At 37.1% G+C, this 22,002-nt stretch overlaps 2 protein-coding genes across 3 annotated transcripts; one reads left to right on the top strand and one right to left on the bottom strand.

The window, feature by feature from the left end:
• Nucleotides 1-2,452: 2,452 nt before the first annotated feature.
• Nucleotides 2,453-10,786, bottom strand: prpf18 (PRP18 pre-mRNA processing factor 18 homolog (yeast)). Its single transcript, XM_014971088.2, has 10 exons — nucleotides 10,630-10,786; nucleotides 10,002-10,079; nucleotides 7,981-8,082; nucleotides 7,783-7,896; nucleotides 7,480-7,626; nucleotides 7,238-7,306; nucleotides 6,367-6,507; nucleotides 6,196-6,267; nucleotides 5,963-6,118; nucleotides 2,453-3,244 (listed from the first exon to the last, which is right to left on the bottom strand). The coding sequence occupies exons 1-10, from the start codon at nucleotides 10,693-10,695 to the stop codon at nucleotides 3,164-3,166; spliced, it is 1,026 nt and encodes a 341-aa protein (XP_014826574.2). The 5' UTR covers nucleotides 10,696-10,786; the 3' UTR covers nucleotides 2,453-3,163.
• A 678-nt stretch (nucleotides 10,787-11,464) lies between these two features.
• Nucleotides 11,465-16,982, top strand: bend7 (BEN domain containing 7). 2 transcript variants are annotated; one of them, XM_088006312.1, is made up of 9 exons: nucleotides 11,465-11,935; nucleotides 12,508-12,585; nucleotides 13,324-13,668; nucleotides 14,479-14,595; nucleotides 14,665-14,999; nucleotides 15,297-15,404; nucleotides 16,069-16,186; nucleotides 16,266-16,379; nucleotides 16,924-16,982. In XM_088006312.1, the coding sequence occupies exons 1-9, from the start codon at nucleotides 11,872-11,874 to the stop codon at nucleotides 16,980-16,982; spliced, it is 1,338 nt and encodes a 445-aa protein (XP_087862438.1). In that variant the 5' UTR covers nucleotides 11,465-11,871. The 2 variants fall into 2 exon arrangements, with proteins under 2 accessions (XP_087862438.1, XP_087862439.1); XM_088006313.1 differs by lacking the exon at nucleotides 12,508-12,585.
• Nucleotides 16,983-22,002: the final 5,020 nt, after the last annotated feature.

Genomic DNA, 22,002 nt, shown 5'->3' with positions numbered 1-22,002 from the left:
GGAAAGAGCTTGTTTTATAAATCCATTTACATTGCCAATGATCCAAATAGGAAGCGAGGGTGAGATAGACAAAGAAGGGAGGCATGCTGGTGTGACACACTACACCTTCACCAGTAATTGGTTTTCACCTCCACTCAGGTGCCTGGCAACTATCCTGGTCATTTGACATGAAAAGAGTAGCGAAGCTCTAATAGCAGTTAAAAAAAAAAAAACCGCTAGCAAGCAGACTAATGAGGCTTTTTCAGAAAATGTTAACAGAGAACTTAAACATGATGTGAAACATGGTTGAGGGGTAATTTAATACCACTAATGATCACCATGCCAATATAAACTGTTGTTTTTAATTCAAGTAAAAAGATGTCTATTAATTTGAAATAGAACATGAGTGCCTAACACACAATCTCATCAAAAGGTTGGTTCATTTGTAAAGCATCTGAATGAACTTACAGAAAACAATTAAATCAGCATGTTTATCTCTTATTTCCAGTCATAACAGATGTGATTGCATGATAATTACTGAGACAGTGTCACGAATCCTGAGGATTTGAATTTAAGTGCATCAAGAAGATCCCTAATGCAGCTTCCTGTGCCTGAACAAAAAAAAGATCAGAGTGGGGATTGGATCAGTCTGCCCACATCTCAATGCCAGTAGGGTTTGGTACAGACTCGAGGTCATCAGACACACACACGCACACACACACACACACACACACACACACACACACACACACACACACACACACACACACACACGCACGCACGCACGCACACACACACACATACACACAAAAATACTAAACTCTCACAACATAATGAATACAAACCCTCTTTGTCCGTTTTGTTCACATCCACCCAGAGGGCCATGGGCAATTGACCAGGTCTAGGCCTCCAATTAGTTCTGGAGAGGTTTATTTTATGCCTTAATATTGTGACAATATTGGATTTAATAGAAAATGATGATGCACAGTGGCGCAGTTGGTAGAGCTGTTGGCTTGCAGCAAGAAGGTTCTGGGTTCAATTCCCGGCCCAGGTCTTTCTGAATGGAGTTTGCATGTTCTCCCTGTGCATGTGTGGGTTTTCTCTGGGTACTCCGGTTTCCTCCCACAGTCCAAAAACATGACTGTCAGGTCAATTGGTTTCTCTAAATGTTCCTCTAAGTGTGTGTGTGCATGGTTGTGTGTCTCTGTTGCCCTGCGACATACTGGCGACCTGTCCAGGGTGACCCTGCCTCTTGCCTGTAACGTTAGCTGGAGATAGGCACCAGCAACCCTCCCAACCCCACTAAGGGACAAGGGTGTAAAGAAGATGGATGGATGGAGGATATAAAGACAGAAAGGTGAAACTGTGAGCTGAGTTTTGATGATACACAAAAGCACACGTTTAAAAATGATGTGTACCCATTTTTATTGCTATTACACTGCTATAAATCCCCCACTGTGCTTCTATAGAGGCTTTTAAGTGTCATAATTGCAGTTTGAACGTCTGTTTTTTCTTGACGTAAAAGAGTGAAACTTAAAAGCTTCCATTACCTAGATGCATAAAGGTGCACTCCATAAACAAATATTTTGTTGAAACATCTTTCAATTCAGGTTTAACACTCATACCTGCTATCAAATATAGAAAATCTGGTTAATTCTTAATCATCTAATTATCCAAAAGTATCAGTCAGAAGAGTACAAAGACATTATATGGCATTATATACTGTATAGTAGCAACATCCACTGTTTGTTACACAAAGAAAGTGTGCAATGCACAACTTTCCCAAGATATGAAAGGCAACAAAGAGAGGCTTTATCGTCCAGTGAACTGCACTTTCAATTAGACATTTCAAGGCCTATGACATGGATAAGAGTGACACAACAGATTAGATTAGGGGGAAAAAAACTAACAGGAAAACCCCCCCAAACATTTAGCTTACTCCAAGTCAAGGCCAGGTGGGCAACATCCTTCACAGATGAATGCACCGACCTCAGATAAGGCAGTTTATTTATGCCAAATACTTATCCGCTGTGACTGCTAAAGGAAATGTGGTTCCGGCTGTAGTTTGACTTCAAGAGGAAAGGAGTTGAGAGAAGAAAAAAAATCCAACACCAGCTCCTTGTATTTGCAATGCCAGCTGTCAACCTGCCCACATGAGCCTCTGGTTACGTGTCCAGAGCTGACGGACTGTAACTGCAATGACGTGTTCTGAGGCAGCCAAGAACATACTATCACCACAAGAAGCAGATCCCATCGCCATGGTTACGCAGAGTAATAAGGTCACCATTTGACGTTACCGTCTGAACTACTAACGGGCTTTTATAAGCACTCAGTCGTGGCAAAAATTAACTTTCTGCTTGCATAATTGAATTTTTCACCCTCATCCTAAAAACTGAAAAAAATAACTGTGTTCTTTAATTATATTTACATCTAGTTAAAGTGTCACTCATGAATTCCCAGGTAGTGGAGCAGCTTGCTGTGGGGAGTCTTTTATTGTTCCTATAGTCACACGATTCATATTAACTAAACAGACATTGGTGACTAAAAATAGTCCCATTCAGAAGCTCTGCTGCAGAGGACAAGTGAAAATCTTGGCAATTTAAAATCAGAACATATCTCAAAAAGGAAAAATCATATTTGCAGTGAACACAAACAAAGCTGTTCTCTCTCTTAACAAGATGAAGTTATACACTGACTGGGTTTCGTATTTGCTCAAAATGTACACATAGATAAACCAACAGAAAGCATCACGTTAATATTCATTTATTATCTCAAAGTGTAATAAAACTTACACCACTTTCATTTAGCTTTACAAGTTTACTTTTTGTGTACAGCATGAAAATGTCCAAGTGAAAACATATGCTGCACAACATTTGCATACCATCTTCTCATTGTAAAAAGGAAAAAAAAAAAATTGTATACAAAATAAGCATGTATTATTTATGTTTGGTGCATTTTAAAACTGGCATAAGTCTGCCTCTATGTTGTTGACCTTTACTTTTCCAAATCATGTTTTAACTGATGTGTTTTCAATAAAATTAACAATCTTAAGAAATACACTGAAAGTTTCTCAAATATTTTCTTGATCAGTTGCTATTCAGTCATAGCAAAAAAGAAAGAGCTGGTGTGAAACAAACAGGAAACATGAACGGGCTCCTGTCCGGACGTCAGGTGAATTGTCATGTTAGAGGGCGTTGTACTCCACACACTTTGATGGATCAGTTGGGAAGTGTTTCTGGCAGATAGTCATTAGCCTCTTCAGACCCTGTAAGAAAGACACAAAGATGTTGGAAAAAAAAAAGAAAATTTTTGGGAAAAGGTTAATCTTTCAGAACAAGAAACAAGCAATGCTATGAAGAATACATAATCTTTATTATGTTTAAAAGAAGAGTTATTTTTTTAGTCTGTAAACTAAAAAATAACTAAAACGTAGTAGTTAAAAACTCAATTTTAACTAAATTCAGCTTATTTATACCAATTCTAAAGCACTTTACAACACAAACTAAGGTAGACAGAATAAACTCAATTTCTTACATCCAAATAAAGCAATACTATCACGTTCAGCTTGTTAAGCCAATATGATAAAAGTTTTCTAAGGGAACCATCTGAAGGCATCGAGCAATCCCTCACCTGGAATGCAGAGACAGTGAACAGCTGATTGCATTTTATTATAAAGCAAGAAATATTTCAGATAAATCATTTCTGAGCTTAAATCATCATTCCTGATTTATTTTATATCAGTAACACTTTGGTACTGAATCCTTGCTCCAAACAATTATCTTCTGAAGCTCAGAATTATCATCAAAGGTATTTATTTTTATCCAGACTTAAATTCAGCTTAGACTCATGATACATTTGAGTACCGAGAAACCAGGAAGTCAAAATGATTCAAGTATTTTTGTTTACTGATAACAGCAGATTGTCATCTGTTATTGAATTTCAACAACCATGTCCCAAACAAGACATTTTTTAGGCTGTGATAAACATCAGAGTTATTTTAAAACTGACATTTAGTGCAGTTCTTTTAGTACTGCACTAAAAGAAACAAACTGAATGCCGTGATTTGTGCACAAAAATATCAGCGACAGATATAGTGTCTTAACAGGAGTTACAACATGCTGTTCCAACATAAAGCTAACTTAAGGAGATAAACAACCCGTCACCTGAAACAGCCATATGCAACTATAAACTCACATTTTACTATAGTTGCCCATGTTTTCATGCACCACAATTTGTAGGGTAGATTTAAATGTTTTCCTCTCTGTTTTGAAATGATTTACTGATCATTTGGCTCATAGCATTCAGTATTTTAATGATTCTCCAGGTAATCACATGCAATCAAAGCTGAAGAATTTTATGTCCATTTTTAGTGTCATTCAGTGGAAAATCTAAATTTCTATAACAAATTAGCAAAGCAATACAATTTTCCAATTTCTGTTTACATAAATAGGTTATACATGTTTAAACCAGTAGACAACAGGTCTTGTGAGTTGAGGTTTACTCAGAATCAATCACTGTAGGACATTTCTACTAAAAATAGCTTTTAATTCATATTCAGAACTGAATAATTATAGACTTATTTAACAAAAAAACATTAAACCAAAATACAGATGCTGCGAGAAAACTGTTGATCCAGTAGTGCTTTAAGTCACCTTGTCTTATGAAAATCACCTTGTTTCTCTCCACAAATATTATTATTAATGTTTAGCATGTTAACTGAGGCCCGATGCCCTTGAAGAGTTTTAATGGTCTAAAATGTTGAGTGTTTCATAATCTCTCTGACTTACAGCCAGTCAGACCTCAGGGTGAACTTGGAGTAGTGTTCATGTATGTACCCGAGACTAGAACAGTCTGTAAAGTAATCAGTTTGTTCTGTGCTGGTCTGAGATCTCTGTTCTTTACTTTATGCTCCCTCATGCAGAAACAACACACATGAAGTGTTGAGAACTCAGCAACATGGGTAGGAAAAGTGGTGGAGTGGAGTTGACCGACTTCTTTAAAATGCTTTAAAATGAGGAATGACTTCATGTCCGATAAAAAGAGCTGGTTTATGGTTGACGTCTGGTGCTTTCTGTTTATGAAATATCCAATAAGATAGGAAAATAATATCAATTGTCAAGAAGCAATATGTCCTCTTAAGTTAATACTTTATGTATGTAACACAAGCTCATTCATTCAAAGGTCAAGTTCTGTGTGAAAAACTGGAATGACACAGAACAAGTATCAAACACATGGAGCGGTATCTGCAAAAAACCAATGAAAGCCAAGGCGCCAATTAAAAAAAGTCTCATTACCAGGGTATTGTACAGAGTAATATGATTGGCAGACGCAATGAGAAGTTCACAAGAAATTCATGATGCTAAATGTTCCAGATAGCTTTTGTAGCCATAAAATAAAAAGGTGGAAAAAAAAATAATTTCACCATAAATCAATCACAACCAGGTGCCTTATATAAGATTTCTGTCAAAAGTCTAATCAAAAGAGTTGTTCAAGAGCCTACAGCACCCACAGAGAGCTTTAGAAAGACGTAGGAATAGCAGGGGCATTTTTTCCCATGAAATCAATAAAATAATCCAATCAGAAAACAACGGTCTCCATGGACACTTACTGCAAAGAAAAAAAAGAACATGGTCCAAATGTACATTGCTTAAACTGTAGCTGTAGTTGATTTTGAAAAGCCAGTGAAATAATACGAGAACACCGACAGGTCAGATAAAGCCAAAGATAAACTTCTTGGATGTAATTGCATACACCATGCTCGGTTGTTTCTGAGAACTCCATGCAAAAACTGAAGGTGGGAACATCATGATACATGCAGTCTTACAAGCATATAGTACTGACAAACCTCATATAAGTGTCTTGAAGCTGTGATTACTAAGACAGGTTATCTTAAGGTATATAACAAAATTCTCAGAGTGCATTTTTTTCTTACTCCTTTTTATTTTTTGACATATACCTTCATTTTGGGAATTACTTTACTCACCTGAATATATTTTCTCTGTGTTTCATCATTAAGAACATGGGCCACATGTTTCGAGAAGATCTTTTCTCGTCCAGTACGGGCATGGATACCCACCATGGTCACACCAATAGGCCAGGGAGCATTACCAATAGCCATCTGTAGGTATGCATCATTAGCCTGCAATGGAAATCGGTTGTTAAAACATGCAGTCATGCATATACAGTAGTCAAAATAAATATGAACTACTAACTTACCTGAACATATTCCCTCTCCAACATGAACTTAATGATGTCTGTGATCGACTCTTTGATGTCAGAAGGCAAATTCTGAAATAAACAGAAGAAAATAAAGACGGAAAAATGATTCCACCTGTCATATAAGCTGGTATAAGTCTGATTTTAATATTTTATTTTAAAAAGCAGTACCTTCTTCCTGAGCTTCTTGAAGAGGGGCTCGAGGTAAGACTCAGTCTGTGAATGTGTTGCACTGGCTACCTTTCCCTGAACGCTGCGCTTCACGTGGTCCTCTCGGCTGTTCAGATCTTTGGCCCAAACACCGAGAAGAAACTGCAACACCAAGCGCAATCTGTTTGAAAACAACTCTAAACCAAAAAGGACTATCACATCTATACAAGTTCTCATCAAGACAGTAGCAGCAGGTAAGTTTTAAAACTACATAAGCAGTAAAAAGGTTATATTCTTGGTAATGTGGCATAACACATAACACAGCTAACGTAAAACGACCGCTTAAGTTACAAACAATTTAAATAAGATTTCTTGCATGACTACGGAAAACAAATGCAGTTTCATACAGTGGTACCGAGTGAATAAGACAAACTTCTAAATAAAATCGTGGCATTATATAACTCCAAGCAAAGCTAAATAAAACAGGTTTAGTTGACAGACTCAAACTGGAAAATTTAGAAGATAATAGTTCTTCACTTTTATATAAATGAGCACAGAAAGATGTATTGCCTTATGTGTAAACTGTTTGATAACTTTTCTATTTAAAAGAAAAATGCGGTCTAATAATTAAGAGTGTTAATTTCATGCAAATTAGTCTTGCCCCTTTTTACAGAACCAGGACTATAGCAGAGATCTTAGACGGGGATTAGGTGAGCTTTACAACATGTCTTGCAGCTGAGCCTTACCATTAAGATGAATTGATAACTGAATTCCATTTGAATATGTATTACGGAGGTGGATTAAGAAGATTTAAGTAGCAGTGAATCAAACTGTGGAAATATTATCCAACAGCTCCCTCTAGACAAAAATGGGAGTCTTTTTTTTGCCTTACCTTTAAAAATTTGGCAATGACATCCTGATCTCCACTGTCATCCCCCGTGCCCAAGGTTTTCCCAAGAGCCTATGATTGAATTTGAATAATATGACAGAGATATTTTAATTCTGGTTAGCAAAGCAACATTGCATAGTAATTCATTCATAAAAAAGAAAAACATAAGCTCATAAAATGTAATCTGAATGACAGACAGTCACTGGAACTATTTAACTCCTCCTACACTTTCATAAGTATTATACCTCAAGCTCTTCTATGGTGGTGTTTTCTTCATGAACTTTCAGGTCGTGCTGCGTGTCTGGCTCCCCTGACTCTGTTCCTCCAACAATCTCATTCAGGTACTGCTGGTCGATCTTGTCCATGGCAGCTTTCAGGTCATTCCTCAAACCCTGGACATGGTGGAAAAAACAAACAACACAAAAACACATCAGAGTGGTGACCAAATCTAAAGTAAATGCAATACTCAGCACAGAGTGGGGTTATTTCGGAGCTTTCTAGAGCTTTAGAACAATAGTGGTGCTGCTCCCGGTCCCTAAATATTTTACCTTGTTTACTTCTGGGGTTAAGATCTCAATTTTCCGGAGTCTCTGAAAGGCGTCATAATCAGATTCTCCAAACAATCGGATTGGTTCCCCTCGCTCTCGAAGTCGTCGAATTACCTGCACAAATAGAGCAATGGACAAAATTGAGAGAAGAGTACTGAAAGGCAGGAAATGATGCTGTACTCTGACTGACTGACTGACCTCCTGTCGGGACAGAGTCATTGGCAGCTTCTCCTCTGTCAACTCAAGCTCCAGCACTGGATTAGTTGAAGTGGACGGCTCGTTTTCTTCTGCTTTATCGAGCTTCAGGACAGGATGGATGAACAGACGTGTGTTGATTACTGAATCACGGTGGGTAACACTGATAAATTCATCATAGGGAACGATTGTTCTCTTGCAACAAATGCAAAAATAAATAAATAATTAAATAAATCTGATTGAAAAATATGTGCAAAAAGTGTTATTTTTATGTCAGCTCAAATGAAGACTATGTCCTAGATTAATTCAGATTCATTTCAGCATATTAACCTCACACAGTCACAACAGTTCAACAGAGCACATCGCAGAGGTGCCCTTGGGGTTTTCACATCGGTCACATTACATTTGCAAACTTCAATGTATTTTAATGATATTTTATGTGACAGAACACCATGGGGAAACATGATGGAGGCAGCGTGATGCTTTGGAAATATTCTTCTTCCACTAGCAAGCTGGTCAGAGTTGGTGGATAGAAGGAGCAGAACAGAAAAAAAAAAAAAAAAACACAAAAGATTTAAGACTATGGAGGAAATTTGACCTCCAGGACAAGGAACCTAAACATAAAGCTTGTGGAATGACTTGTATCAAAAGATATGAACGCATCAGAACGGAGCAGTCCAGGTACAGATATACATCCAACTAATAGTTTGTGGAAACTGGCAAAATATTAATGTTCATAGAAAACAAATGCATGGTAAACTTTTCAGATTTTTATTTATGAGCATTTCTGAAACTTTAGTTCATTTTCCTTTCCGTTTGCTCTACATTTTATTGGTGTTTCACATAAAATCAAAGAAAAACACATTGAAATTTGTGGATTATATGATGTGAAAAACCTCAGGGGATATGAAAACATTTTCAATGGATTGTTTATCAAATATTTAAATTAGATACTTTCACTATGACAGAGTTAAACATTGTTTGCACACTCAAAAGCCAAATTGAAACTGAAGCAAATTTAGTGTAAAGTGGGAAAATGAAAACTCAAAGAAGATATCAAATCATGCATTAATGCACACATGCATTGCAGCCTTTCAGATTGTGGTTTCAGGTGCACAGTCTAAAAGACCAACTATAAAATGGTAACAAGACGTTTCCCAAAAAAATACAAACTAAACGTAATTTATTGTTACATCAAGAAAACAATGAGTTTTGTGTTTTAAATTCTGGGAAAACAATTTTAAAGGGATTGAAAAAATGACAATGCTTTAGGCCACTTGTAGTTGGTCTAAAATTCCATCTTTTATTAAGTAATTTGCATAATAAAAAGCAAAGCTTGACCAGATAACTGTTTGTTTTAAACCAATATTCCATAGTAAAATACAAAGTCAGGCTGTGTCCCATCTAAGCTTCTTTTCTTCCTTCCTTTATCTACTTTCTTTCTAACAAATAGCTTTGGAACTTTAACAATTTTAGACAAAAACTGAATGTCTTGAATTAAAACATCCAGAAAACAATTACTAATTTACAGTTTCTTTTAAGTCTCAGTAACCGGAGAAGATGCCAAGGAAGAGGAAACTTTTGGGACACAGTGTTTTTATCCTTTCATCATGCATCCCGTTTGCTACTTTCACTGAGCAATCCCATACCTGGCTCTTAGGAGTCTCTGTCTGAACCTACAGGTGCAGGCAGCAGAGGTAGGTTGCAGAAAAACAACACAGTGAACACAACACTAATGCAGACCTCAACAGAAGTTTGTGGCCTTAGTTTGTTTTCTAGAGAATGTTGTAATAATAATAATAACCTTTATTTAACCAAATAAAAATAAAAAACTCATTGAGAGCTACAGTCGCTTTTTCAAGAGGGACCTGATGAGATAGCAGCACTGTTTACAAGTGTAAACATTTACACTAAGTAAGTAATGTAGAGGTTTACAGCAATGCTCGAGACAAAATTGATAAAATTACTCAGATGTGTCAGTGTGTGAGAGTGAACACCATCAAAAAATATGCTAAAATGTTTACCTTGTATCCGCATCTCTTAAAGTACTCCTCTTTTTCCTTCCGTACGAGATCACCCCTTTTAAAGCATTTTTTGGATTCCTGGAAAAAGATCATTAGTTATTACTTAGAGGACTAACCATACAGGTGAAAATGAAAACATTCATCACAGGGTAACCCGACAGAGTCAATACAACTCAACTCATCTTTTTATTTACATTCGTAGCATGCAATTAGAAAGATCCAACTATAGATCTTTCAAAAACACCCATGATTGTATTTATTTACATACAATCATAAATATTATTTGCAATTGCAGCAGAGTAGCGAATATTGATAATTATGATACAAATAAAGCCTAAGCTAACGTCGTAACATCGTATGTGGTTTTGATAAAACTATTTTACAGTCACAAAACAATGCTAATCATATTTTGATATAAGTGAATACTCAGAAACAGGTTTATGTTAAAGCGTATAGCGTTTGAATGTTTAAAAAAACATGTAAGAAACCTATCTTACATGGGTATTGATAGATCTGACATAAAAAACCGATCTTTCTAGAAAGAAGCTAGCTTAATTAGCGTTAGCTAACAGAAGCTAGGCTAATATTAAACTAAACTTAGAAAATACTAATATCTCCTAATACTCACATCAACAAGTTGTTTTTCCTCCAGAAGTTTCCTCTTTCTAGCTATTTCGGCTTTTAGTATATCCATTTCGCTTTTACGGAGAGCTTATTTTTTGATGTTATTCTTCGTCTTCTTCCTCTTCTTCTTCTTCCTGTTTCACAGCGGTTGGCAAGCAGCTTTTAGGTGCATTACCGCCACCTTCCGAAGTGGAGTATTGATGAAACTATTTTCTATCATAATAAAGAACTCATTCTAGATATGGTCTCATGTTCTTCTTGATTCTATGACTTTTCCTAAACTGCCTCACCTTCAGTTCAGTACTATAAAAATATTAAAACTGATCATCTTCAGGATCTAGACACGTTTTCTTAACATATAACTTAACTATTATTTTAACTTCAAGGTTGCTTCATTTAACGTCTAACTGTTGCATCGTTGTTTGCAATTGGCTAAGTAATTTCCTTTAATTCCAATTTATGCAGGAATTCACAATAACTGAACCTCTATACCTTACTCCTAAATTCTGAATACTGAATTATTTAAACCAAAATGTCATTTGTTCCCAGATTCCATTTATCCAATCTAGCTGGTTGAGTTATTTTCTAAAGATCTGTAGAGACTTTTCCTAAAAGACTTGCGGAATGGTATGTTATATTTAAAAAAATAATAAATTAAATTAAAGTTTTAGGTTGTAGTTTGACAAATTGTGAAAAGAGTACTATTAAGGCACTGTGAAGAAGAATTATTTACACAGACTTTAAACATGTTACAGTAAAAGCAAGAACAAATTTGTTAAAGCATAATAGTATTTATTTATTTATTTATTTATTTATTTATCTATTTGTGAGAGCTTTCTTTTAGTTTAAATCCCAGTCTGCACTCTGCACACAGGGAAATGTGTCACTCGACCTTCTAAATGAAACATACCATCAGGTGGCGCAAAGGGATATGCGACGAATTTTTAATATTAAAGTCATTAATGTATTTACATGGCGAAAGGGAAAGAGCAGCGTCATGCTGGGAAAGGAGATCACGTTCAACAACAGCGTTTTCGGGATAAATTTAAGTCCAAAACGGCGAGAATCATCCGATGTCAATATCCACAGCGCAGCCTGAGGAGGAAAATAATTGATTAATAAAGCAGACGGACAGTGATTTTTTTTTTTTTTTGCGCTGAGTGCGTCCTATAGGCTGGAGGCACTGATTTGGCGTTGTAGTGAGAGATTTTCCCATTGTTCGACTTTCTAAATTATTCTCTTGAAGATGGAGTTTGGGGAAAGGAAGAGGAGAAGAAAGTCGCAAAGCTTCAAACTGGTCACGGATGAAGGTAGGCTGCGAGACGCGCTCCTGTGCCGTGTGTCTGGCTGTTTGTCTGGCGCCGGGTGCCAAGCACAGACCATCCGCAGACAAAAGCGACGGCCACGACATTGCAGCAGATCTGTCGATCGATTTTTGCACACATCTGACCGTGAAGATGTAACCATTAGAGCAGAAGCAAAAATAAATAATGAAAAAAAAAAAAAATGGGTGGTGGTGTTGTGTGTGTGTGTGGGGGAAATATGACATTTGTCTTCGTTTAAATAAATTATCAGTAATTACATAGACGGAGCAAGAAATATGTAATCATCTGTTGCGCATTAGTATTCTGATAACTACAGCCGAAACTGCTCACTTTTTTTGGCTGAGGATGGAAGTTCCAGAACACCTCGATGGAGAACGACTTTATGCTACCCACAGGTGGTGGTTCCTGCATGGGATGGGAGGAGGGAGTGTTCTGCTCCTCACACTCCATCAATCTGCAAAGCTTCGTTGACTCAATTAAGCTACAGTCACATGTTTCCCTACGTTTTTTTTTTTTTTTTTTTTTTTTTTACCGACACTCTTTTCTGTCATATCTAGATTTCGGCTCTTCATATGGGATACATTCCAGCTGCAGAGATGCCAATGGTGAGAGTAGGGATGCTGCCGCGCCTCAAGGTTCGGATCATTTCAAAGATGTTTTTAGATTGTGTGGTACTTGGAAAACCTAAAAAGTATGAAATGTGATTGCATCATTTAAGTATGAAAAAATAAAAAGGGAGAGTGGAAAATATAAAGAAAATGGCAATATGCAGTTGTCTTGCATCACTGCACAATTTTGCTGCTTTTATTAGCTTGCAATCAGCCTGTGTTCAGGTCAGTTTTTAACTTACTCGTTTTTGTTGTTTTTTTTCTATTATTATTAAAGTTATTAAAGGCTGCGTTTTAATAACTAAATACATCAGGGAAAACCAGAAATTGGCATTCATCAGAAAAATCCTGATTGGTACATTAGCCTCTAAATCCTTTAACTGAGTTAAATTGGACCAAAAGTTATATTTTAGTAAAAATGCCAAGCAAAGAACTAAAATTTTTACTTATTATAATATGTATGGTATTACTGACCAAAAATAACATTTTTAAAGGATCTGTATTAAGTATATGACAATCAGAGTTTCCTCAATAAAAAAAAGTTTAATTACCCTTTATCTCAGTGTTTTGTTGTTCCATGATTTATGAAAATATTAAACCCAAACTTGGAGAATGTTTTGCGACGAAGAAACCATTTTCTTTTCAAAACAAACAGGACAAAACAGATTATGGAACAGTATAGAATTTTGAAGTTGAACATCCGTGTGAAACCTTGCTGCGGCAGGTACCACAAACTATTTTCACCCTCATGTCATCTTTGTGTAGTCTGGATGGGCTACGGGAGCATGGAAATCAAGAAACAGATCACTGGAATGATGAGGCTCCTGGGTGACAAGACTGGCAGAGGCTATCAGCGTTTGGGTGTCGAGCAGAACAGCTCAACAAAAGAGCCCCAGGAAAGCCAACTGAACTGCATGCACTCACCTCCAGTTTTACCTGTTGTGTCAGAAGACCAAAGCTGGAGCTCTCCAGGAGACCCAGAGCCTCCACCCTCATCCAAATCAACATCGCTCCCTAATGGTCAAGCCTGCAGCCAGTACAGTACCCGCTCCAGGGGACTCAGGACTGTCAGCACCACAAAGGATTTAATAAAACCCAGTGAAACAAAAGGTTTGGAGTCAGGCGATTTCTAAAGAGGAAGAAAAAAAAATCAATGAACATGTGATGCTTTAAAAAAAAAACAAACATCCAAACCCCTTTAACTTTTTTACATTCATCATCTCAGTAAAACCTCAAACTTGAATGCATCATATTGGTATTTGTGTGACAGAATAATACTAAGTAACTCATAATTGTGACGTGGAAAGACAATAGTCTTTTAATGGATTTTCTTTTCTTTTTTTTTTTAATAGATAAAAGTTTATAAACCGAGTCTATACTAGCACCAGCTATTGTTGCAATTGCATCTGCATGTTTTATAAAGTCTTTATAACAATAATGCAAAAATTACAGTCAGATTAACTCTGTGTAGTATTTAGGGGACTTCTGGAGGACGTTGTATACCAGACTGTATCTGAATACAAACACAGTGCAAATTATTCATATGTTTAATTTATTAAAAAACAAATTAAGCCATAAAGTGGTGGTATCGGGCAGTTGACCAGGGCTGCATTAGAAAGTGGTGTGCACTAACACCATAATAAAGTTATTGTTTACATTATTTATCTACCTTTCACCTCACAATTATGCACTATTTTCAAATTCCAAATCTCTGATTGTGATGTGACAAAAGTAGAAAAGTTAAAGAGGCATGTAGAGGTTTTAAAGCAATGCAAAAGAAACAGGGACTTCAAGATCTTGTAGAAATGCAACTTATTCCCTTTTAAATGTTTGTAGTTACAGATGTATAGAAACATACTTTGTTAAGGCATGAAAGTAAGTGAACAATAACAAATGTGAGCACTCCTGACTTCCCAACAGATGAGCTCCGTCCTGCTGTGCCAGAAATCCCCTGCTGCATGTGTAACTGTAAAGGAACCTTGCAGGCGATATTGCACGAGCTCCGTGCAATGAGGAGGCTGATGCAGACTCAGAAAGGTCAGCAGAACATGTGCATATCACTGAAACTGAGACAATGAAAACATAACGTGCTATTTCTTCTTTTAGGAACATTTGAAAGGCGGGAACACACTAAATCATCATGCCAGCCTCACGTCAGCCTTAGTTCTTCTCCACGCCGCATCTCTCAGAAGAGAAGACCTATTTATAAGGTGACTCCACTGAGTCTCTGTGGAACCGGAAGAACGGCTCTTTTTTCTCCAGGGGGTTCGACTCTGAAAACTTCACCCCGGGAAGATGCAAAGAAAAAGGAATGTGAGAAACTCGACTCATCTCTGATCTCCTGTGATGTTTCTGAGTCACCATCTAGGAATGATCAGATAGCAGACTCTGGCACACACGGTCCTCTTCTGAATGCACTCGGTGGACATCAGGCATTAGAGGTAATACTTGCGCTTAGCAACAGGTGATTGTCTGAGTTTGCTGCTCTAAATTTGTTCCTGTCCTTTATTTCATGCAGCCTAACATTAAAGCCTCATTTAAAAAAAAAAAAAGCTGTTTATAAGCTACAGGTATAGAAAATTCATTGTAATGTTTTCTTCTGTGGAACACCACGAGGGTACTTGTTGATTTCTTACGTTTTGCAATACTATCCCCATGTTGTTATTAAGATATTTCCGTGATATTTCAGCTATAGCTATATTCAATGTGTTTATATTTTGTTGTTGACTCTGTCACAGTCTGACGTTCGCCTTGCGGAGGATTATGATGTGTTTATCTCAAAGGCCCAGCTAGACTCCATTTTGGTCAACTATACACGCTCTGGCAGCCTGCTGTTTCGTAAGCTGGTATGTATCCATAGTTTTTAAGATTAACAGTAATACCTTAATATTAGGAAATGGCTTGTACTGTAACATGCCTTTTATGACTGATGACAACCTCACACTACAATATTTTGTTAAGTGTTTCAATCATAAAAAATAACTTGCTTAACATAACTTGCCTTATTTTTCAGCAAAAAACAATGTTTCGGTTACAAAAGCTGTTTGTCAAATGCAAAACGAGTTTTTCTGCAGAAACTTTAACTGCTAAAGTATTTTTAAAAGCAATATGTTTAGAGTAACGGTACAATTTTTAGCCAGTGACCCATGACATCCAATTTAATGAGCAGATTAACAATTTCAGTCTTATCCTGGAATAAAATCAATTTTAAAAAATAACTATTTTATTACTGCATAATTGTTAGAAATATTTGTACTGGCGAATCATCATAGAAGTACTGGCAAGTTATTTCATAAGGACCCTGCATTTCTAGCTGACTGTTGGTCATTTAGGTTTAAAGATTTGTTTTTTGTGAGCTTACACAGAACAGTGCGTAGCAGTGGCTTACATAAAAACATACTATTAATCAACAGCCATGCTGACCACTAAATAATGTAAAAAAAAAATCTGCTATGATAAAGTATTCGATTTGGAATTTGAATATTCGTTTAAGTTGTACTGTGTTTTTAGGTGTGTGCCTTCTTTGACGATCCTACTTTGGCTAATTCTCTGCCAAATGGTAAAAGGAAGCGAGGGCTCAACGACAACCGTAAGGGCTTGGACCAGAACATTGTGGGTGCTATTAAAGGTGAAGGACAAATACATACAAAAGGAGTTACTATAAAAAGCACAATATGTTTCTACATTTTTGTGTAATTTGTGTCCAGTGTTTACAGAGAAATACTGCACTGAACACAGAATAGAGAAGTTGCCTGGACCACGAGACTGGGTACAGATCCTTCAAGATCAGATCAAACTTGCCAGAAGAAGACTGAAACGAGGTTTTCTCTCTCATTAATCTTGTTTTCTGAATGCAAATAAACTGTAAATGGCCTGTACCTGTAGAGTAATTGATCGAATCCTGAGGACCCTAAAGCGTTTTACGTTACATTCAGTCACCCATTCGTGCACACACTTAGCTTGCCACTGATTTAGCATGAAAAAGTATTTGCCCTCATTTTCTTCTTTCTGGTAGACAGAGTATTTCCAAATAAGAGTGTTTAATGAAAAAAGGTCCAAAAGCTTACAAAAGCAGAGGAAGAAACATAGAGAGAAAAATTTGAAAGGAACTGGTAGCATGGGAGTACAGCAGAATTTTCTGTACAAGATTAAAGAAACACATGGGACTAAATCTGCTAGAGAGCAGATTTAGTCTGGGAACTGACTAACTGGGAAATAGTTTTTCATTGTACTGTTCACTACACAAAAATGTATATTTATGTACTGAAATTATATTTTGGTAATACTTCAAGAAAAATATTTATGGCACACTCCCAATATTCAAGTGAAGGCAAAGTATAATCGCTTTTGCTCTTGTCTCATCAGATGCTGCAGATGCTGAGGAAAACTCAAATGAACCATCTACAAGTACTAACCTCACATGAATCTGCCTGCAACTGCCTGGCTTTCACACACACATTTACTGCAGGTGATGATGTCACTGATTTAATCTATTTTGTACCTGTAAATGTTGTTACAATTACATAATTTGTTTGCTCAGACACATTATGAGCAAGCAACAGCTTTAACTTGATCTCATTTACTGTCATAACACATCCACAAATTACTATGCCTGGTCTCCTTCGTTAACTTACAAGTCTTTGCTATGTTCCTTCTGTGACATTTGACATTTTCATGCAGCTTTCTAAAATGTCAGCTAATTATATTCCCAATAAGCACAATATTCCCTCTATATTGTACCCAGAGCTTTCCTAGTTTCAGAACTGCTGCTCATGGTTACACAGATTTCTTTATCAGAAATATTATAAAGCATATTGATTTGTTTTTTTGTCTTTTCTCTACAGGGTTTCTTTTTTAACAGGTTTGAAAGTGATGAGCAGAAATTGTTAAACAAGACTGATTTCATCAGTTGCCACTATTGCCTGGCAGCAGATCAGTTTATCTTTAATATTTCTCTGGCTTTATTCATTTGTCACCCTCCGTCTTTCCTTTATATCAGTGATCAACAATTTGAATTGCACAACAAAAGGTCACAGAGTGTTCAAAAATAATTATCTGCTATCAATAAATCACACATTTTACTGTACATATGTGCCTGCTGGAGTTTACATCAGGGCACAGACTTAAACCACCAGGATCTGGGATACTGAGTCATTATACAGAAGAGGTAAAGAAAACTGACCGCAGTTAAAAATGAAAAACACTTTCATCTGCTTTTATGATGGTACTAAAAGGGATAAGACCTGAAAAATACAAAGTACGTATAAAATATGATACATTTATTGTCCGGAGACTTAATCTTTTAAGATGTTCTCTATTGTGAATTGTGCCTTTTAAGTGACCAATACTTCAGTGGGTGTAATGTGCAGTGCATCATCCACCTTGTTTAGAAAACATAGTATGTAAATGTGATGTATTTTTAGTACATTTTTGGAATTGAAAATAGACTGATGGGGCTTTATCTGAATAAATGAATAAAGATGTTAAGGTCCGTCTATGTTTTTATTGTTACTGAAACCTTAACAAATGGTTATCAAAGCATATCTTTTCAATATTGTCAAAACATAAGTAGTTTTCCTTTAAATAGATTTCACTCTACATAAGACGGTTACCACTGTATCCACCGATAAATACATTTTCCAAAATTAATTTATTTTCTTTAATTAAGGTAATCAGCATGCTTCAAATTGCACATGGGAAAGAGGACTTTAATTTCCTCAGTTAAGACGTGAACCCCACCAAATTCCATGAAGAACCATCAGGAGGATTGAAATTTTTAAATACTGCATACAACTAACTAATAATCATATATTATACGTCAGGCTTTCTGAGAATGTGTGTACAGACCAAGAATTTTTGCACATAAAGCAACTCATGGTTTACTTCATCCGAGGAAGCTGTGTTGGACCATGGAAGAGGCTTACAGCACATCACCACCTACAGGAACAAATCTCCCTCCACTTTAACTATCGTCTGGCTGATGACTATAATAGCTTCTACTGCAGGTTAGAAAGACAGTCATTCATAAATCTCACATCTCACCCACAGAAAAGAACAACATGTAGCCACAACTGCTCCCTCCTTAAAACATGTATTTATGGTCGTTCTGACAGGGTGGCAAAGAAACTGAGAGGCCAGTGTTAAGTCAGAAGGAGCAGCAGAGGTCTGTTGACTGACTGAGCTATTATTACCGGTAAACAGGGAAAATCAGGTCTTTATGGAAGCGTGAAGTAATAATAATAATAATAATAATAATAATAATAATAATAATAATAATACTAGAAAATTCCGCAGAAATTTTAAGGGGCATGCCAAAGTGTGCCCGTCGGTTTTTAATCAAGCGTTCTGATGCAAAAAATTAGCATTAATGCTAAAGAAAGCTTCAATGTAGTCAATAACCTGTGGTGAGTCAGAAACATGTTGACTAAACTGTACTTGTACCATTCAGTATGTTGAAATTAATGCATAAGCCAAAATGCTAATATTAGCGTGAAGACTAATATTCATGTAGGATGTTAGGATGTGCACTGCCTTGCTGCGCAAGGCAGTGCACTAGTGGGGGCAGTAAAATGCTAAAGTTTGTGCTAATGTTGTGCACAATCTTGTGCTAATGTTAATGAACTGCCTTGCTGCGCAAGGCAGTTCACTATCCTGAGGAAAAAAAATGCGAAAAAAGCTTAATATTATTGCAACGCCTACGGCGTTGCACTAGCATGAGAGGAGTGCAGCAACTCTTTGAAGCAGTTAGTTTTTCTGATCAAAGCGGCTTACTGTTCAGCATCCATAAGAGCAATCCGAAAACTTTTTGAAGCATATAAGAGGGCAATTTCTTGTCTCCGATGGAACCACGATTTAAATCTGTAGTTCTCTCTGCACTAACCTGAGAGAAAAACATAATAAAGGCCTGAGAGGAATATTCAGGCTTTTATTTGGAAATTTTCAGTAAGCTTCATTTTAAATGGCCACACTAATCCCATGTCTAACAGTGGTTGGGTTAAACCAGTTCATATATAATGCCCAGAACATTCTGCCCTGTCTGTAGTTATAACATTCTGCTCACCTTCTTTCTGTAATAAGTCAGAGTTCCACCATTATGTACTTCTTAACTGCCAGCTCAGCCCTCCTTTGTAATGATTGAGGGTTCCACCATGTTGACCTTCCGACCTTCTGCTCAGGCCTCTGTAGTAAAGTGTTCCATCGTGTTTAGAACTACAAAGATGGTGTTTTTGTAGTCCTAAGGAGCAGTTTGGCTTTTGTCTGTGTTCTGTTGCTATAGTGATCAAGCCTCCCCCTGTGTTTCTCCAGACAGGGGGAGAAACAATTCTATGTGTTTGAGCCAGCCAGTTTCACTCCAAAAAGCTGTCCGAACAACTCCTTTCCATTCGGGAACCGTGATACGTATTCGAAAACCGTTTGAAGCGTATGAGCGGGCTATTTGTCGTCTCATTTAGTACCGCGATTCATATCTGTAGCTCATTCACAGTAATTGCAGTGATGAGAGAAAAATGGTGTGCGCTGAGCTCAGAACTTTTTGCAGAAATGTATGTAAAAAGAGCAATTACATGATGTAAAAATTGTCAAGGCTTTTATTTTGAAAATTTTCAATAAGCTTCATTTGAAATTGCCACACTAATTTCATGTGTAATAGTGATCAGGTTAAATCAGTTATATAATGCTCAAAGCACAAGTTGTTTATAATACCAGCCAACTCCTCCTCTGTAATAATTGAGTGTTCCGCCATGTTGTAGTTCTGACATGCTGGTCAGGCCTCTGTTTTAACTGAGTCTTGGCCATAGATAGAACTACAGTTATGGCAGTTATGGCTGCTGGTTTGTAGTCCAAACCAGCAGATTTGCCTTCCTCTGGATTCTGTTGCTATAGCGATTGGCCCTCAGCCAACTGCTGTGTGTGTGAGACAGAAAGCTGGGGAAGGATTTCAATCTTTGAGACAACCATGAAATGCTAATGTTAATGAACTGCCTTGCTGCGCAAGGCAGTTCACTATCCTGAGAAAAAAAACATAAAAAAAAGATTTTCATTTTTGCATCGCCTACGGCGATGCACTTTTGTCAGTGCAATTTTCAGAGTTTTATTTTGAAACTTTCAGTAAACTTAATTTTCATAACCACACTAATCCAATGTGTAACAGTGGTTTGGTTAATCCACCTGTATAATGCCCAAAACAGGAAGTAGTTCTAACTGCCAGCTCAGCCCTCCTCTGTAATAATTGAGTGTTCCGCCATGTTGTAGTTCTGACCTGCTCTGCCCTCAGTATTAAAGTGTTCCGCCATATTTAGAACTACAGAGTCTTTGTAGTCCAAACCCCAGCAGTTCTCCCTATCTCTGCATTCTGTTGCTATAGTGATGAAAGTGCCCTGTGTGTGTCAGACTTATCTATCTTTATGAGACACCCAGTCAGTTTTAATGGAAAAAGCAGTCCGAACGACTGCTTCCCGTTCGGGTTCCGTAAGTCCGATCTAAAAACCGTTTGAAGCATATGAGAGGGCTATTTCTCATCTCATCTATTACCGCGATTCATATCTGTAGCTCAATCACAGTAATTGCAGTGATGAGAGAAAAATGGTGTGCGCTGAGCTCAGAGATTTTTCAGAAATGTATGTAAAACACTGGGGAGGAACGTCAGTTATCCTGTCCCAAAACTTTGCTCTGAAGCACCTGGACAGAAAACCGTAAGCCCTAGGGAAATTTTGAAAACATTTTACCAGAGCAGGCATTCGTATCAATGTCATGACCGACTTTCATACCAATAGAGCAATTTTTGCACCCATGAGAGCAATTTCAAAATTATTTTGGGGTCAAAATTCCACTCTTTTTCTCACTCTAAAAAGCGGCAGTTGGTTTCAGTTACACTCTAAGGTTTCGGCAGTTGGAAATTTCGCTCGTTTTTCGCTTTTTACGTCGCCGTCGTAACTCCGATCCCCAATAAAAGTAATAGCTCCAATGCCGGGATCGAGACACACGTTTTGATACCACTTTTGTGGGTGGGCACGCAGCGGTACGAGCCGCATTAACGGTAATGGAAGAAGTTGTTATAACTAGAAAAATAGCTGTTCCTAGCGAAACAGCCGTGAGAATGCATATTTGCAGAATGACTGCAGCAGAAATGCAAGAAAAAGTTGAGAAAAGCGCAAGAAGTAGGGAAAAGCAGAAGAAATTGAAATAGTTGAACAGTGATACGTAGCAAAGAGCAGAAATTAGCTGAAGCAGAAATCAGAACAAAACCACAAATAGTTGAAACAGATGAACAGTAAAACATAGCAAACAGCAGAAATTAGCTGAAGCAGAAATTAGTACACAACCAGAAATATTTGATGGAGTGAAACTTAACATAAAGGGCCAAAGAAGCATATTTGCAGAATGATTTATGCAAAAATATAAGAAACTTGAGAACAAAGAGTAGGAAGTTGGAAAAAAGCATAAGAA

Source organism: Poecilia mexicana, unplaced genomic scaffold (genome assembly GCF_051168715.1).
Source record: "Poecilia mexicana isolate PSO_F unplaced genomic scaffold, ASM5116871v1 scaffold_6, whole genome shotgun sequence".
NCBI lineage: Eukaryota > Metazoa > Chordata > Actinopteri > Cyprinodontiformes > Poeciliidae > Poecilia > Poecilia mexicana.
The sequence above is the reverse complement of the archived record's forward strand: the minus strand, read 5'-3'. Positions and strand labels throughout refer to the sequence as shown.

Bases quoted from the DNA above. Each gene is read 5' to 3' on its own strand.
- prpf18 (XM_014971088.2), bottom strand. From the start codon at position 10,695: ATGGATATACTAAAAGCCGAAATAGCTAGAAAGAGGAAACTTCTGGAG. The intron at 7,897-7,980 runs GTCAGTCAGTCA...CTATTTGTGCAG, and splicing joins TGACTCTGTCCCGACAGGAG to GTAATTCGACGACTTCGAGA. The intron at 6,119-6,195 runs GTAAGTTAGTAG...TTTCCATTGCAG, and splicing joins TGGAGAGGGAATATGTTCAG to GCTAATGATGCATACCTACA.
- bend7 (XM_088006312.1), top strand. From the start codon at position 11,872: ATGGAGTTTGGGGAAAGGAAGAGGAGAAGAAAGTCGCAAAGCTTCAAA. The intron at 13,669-14,478 runs GTTTGGAGTCAG...ACTTCCCAACAG, and splicing joins AAAACCCAGTGAAACAAAAG to ATGAGCTCCGTCCTGCTGTG. The intron at 15,000-15,296 runs GTAATACTTGCG...ACTCTGTCACAG, and splicing joins GTGGACATCAGGCATTAGAG to TCTGACGTTCGCCTTGCGGA.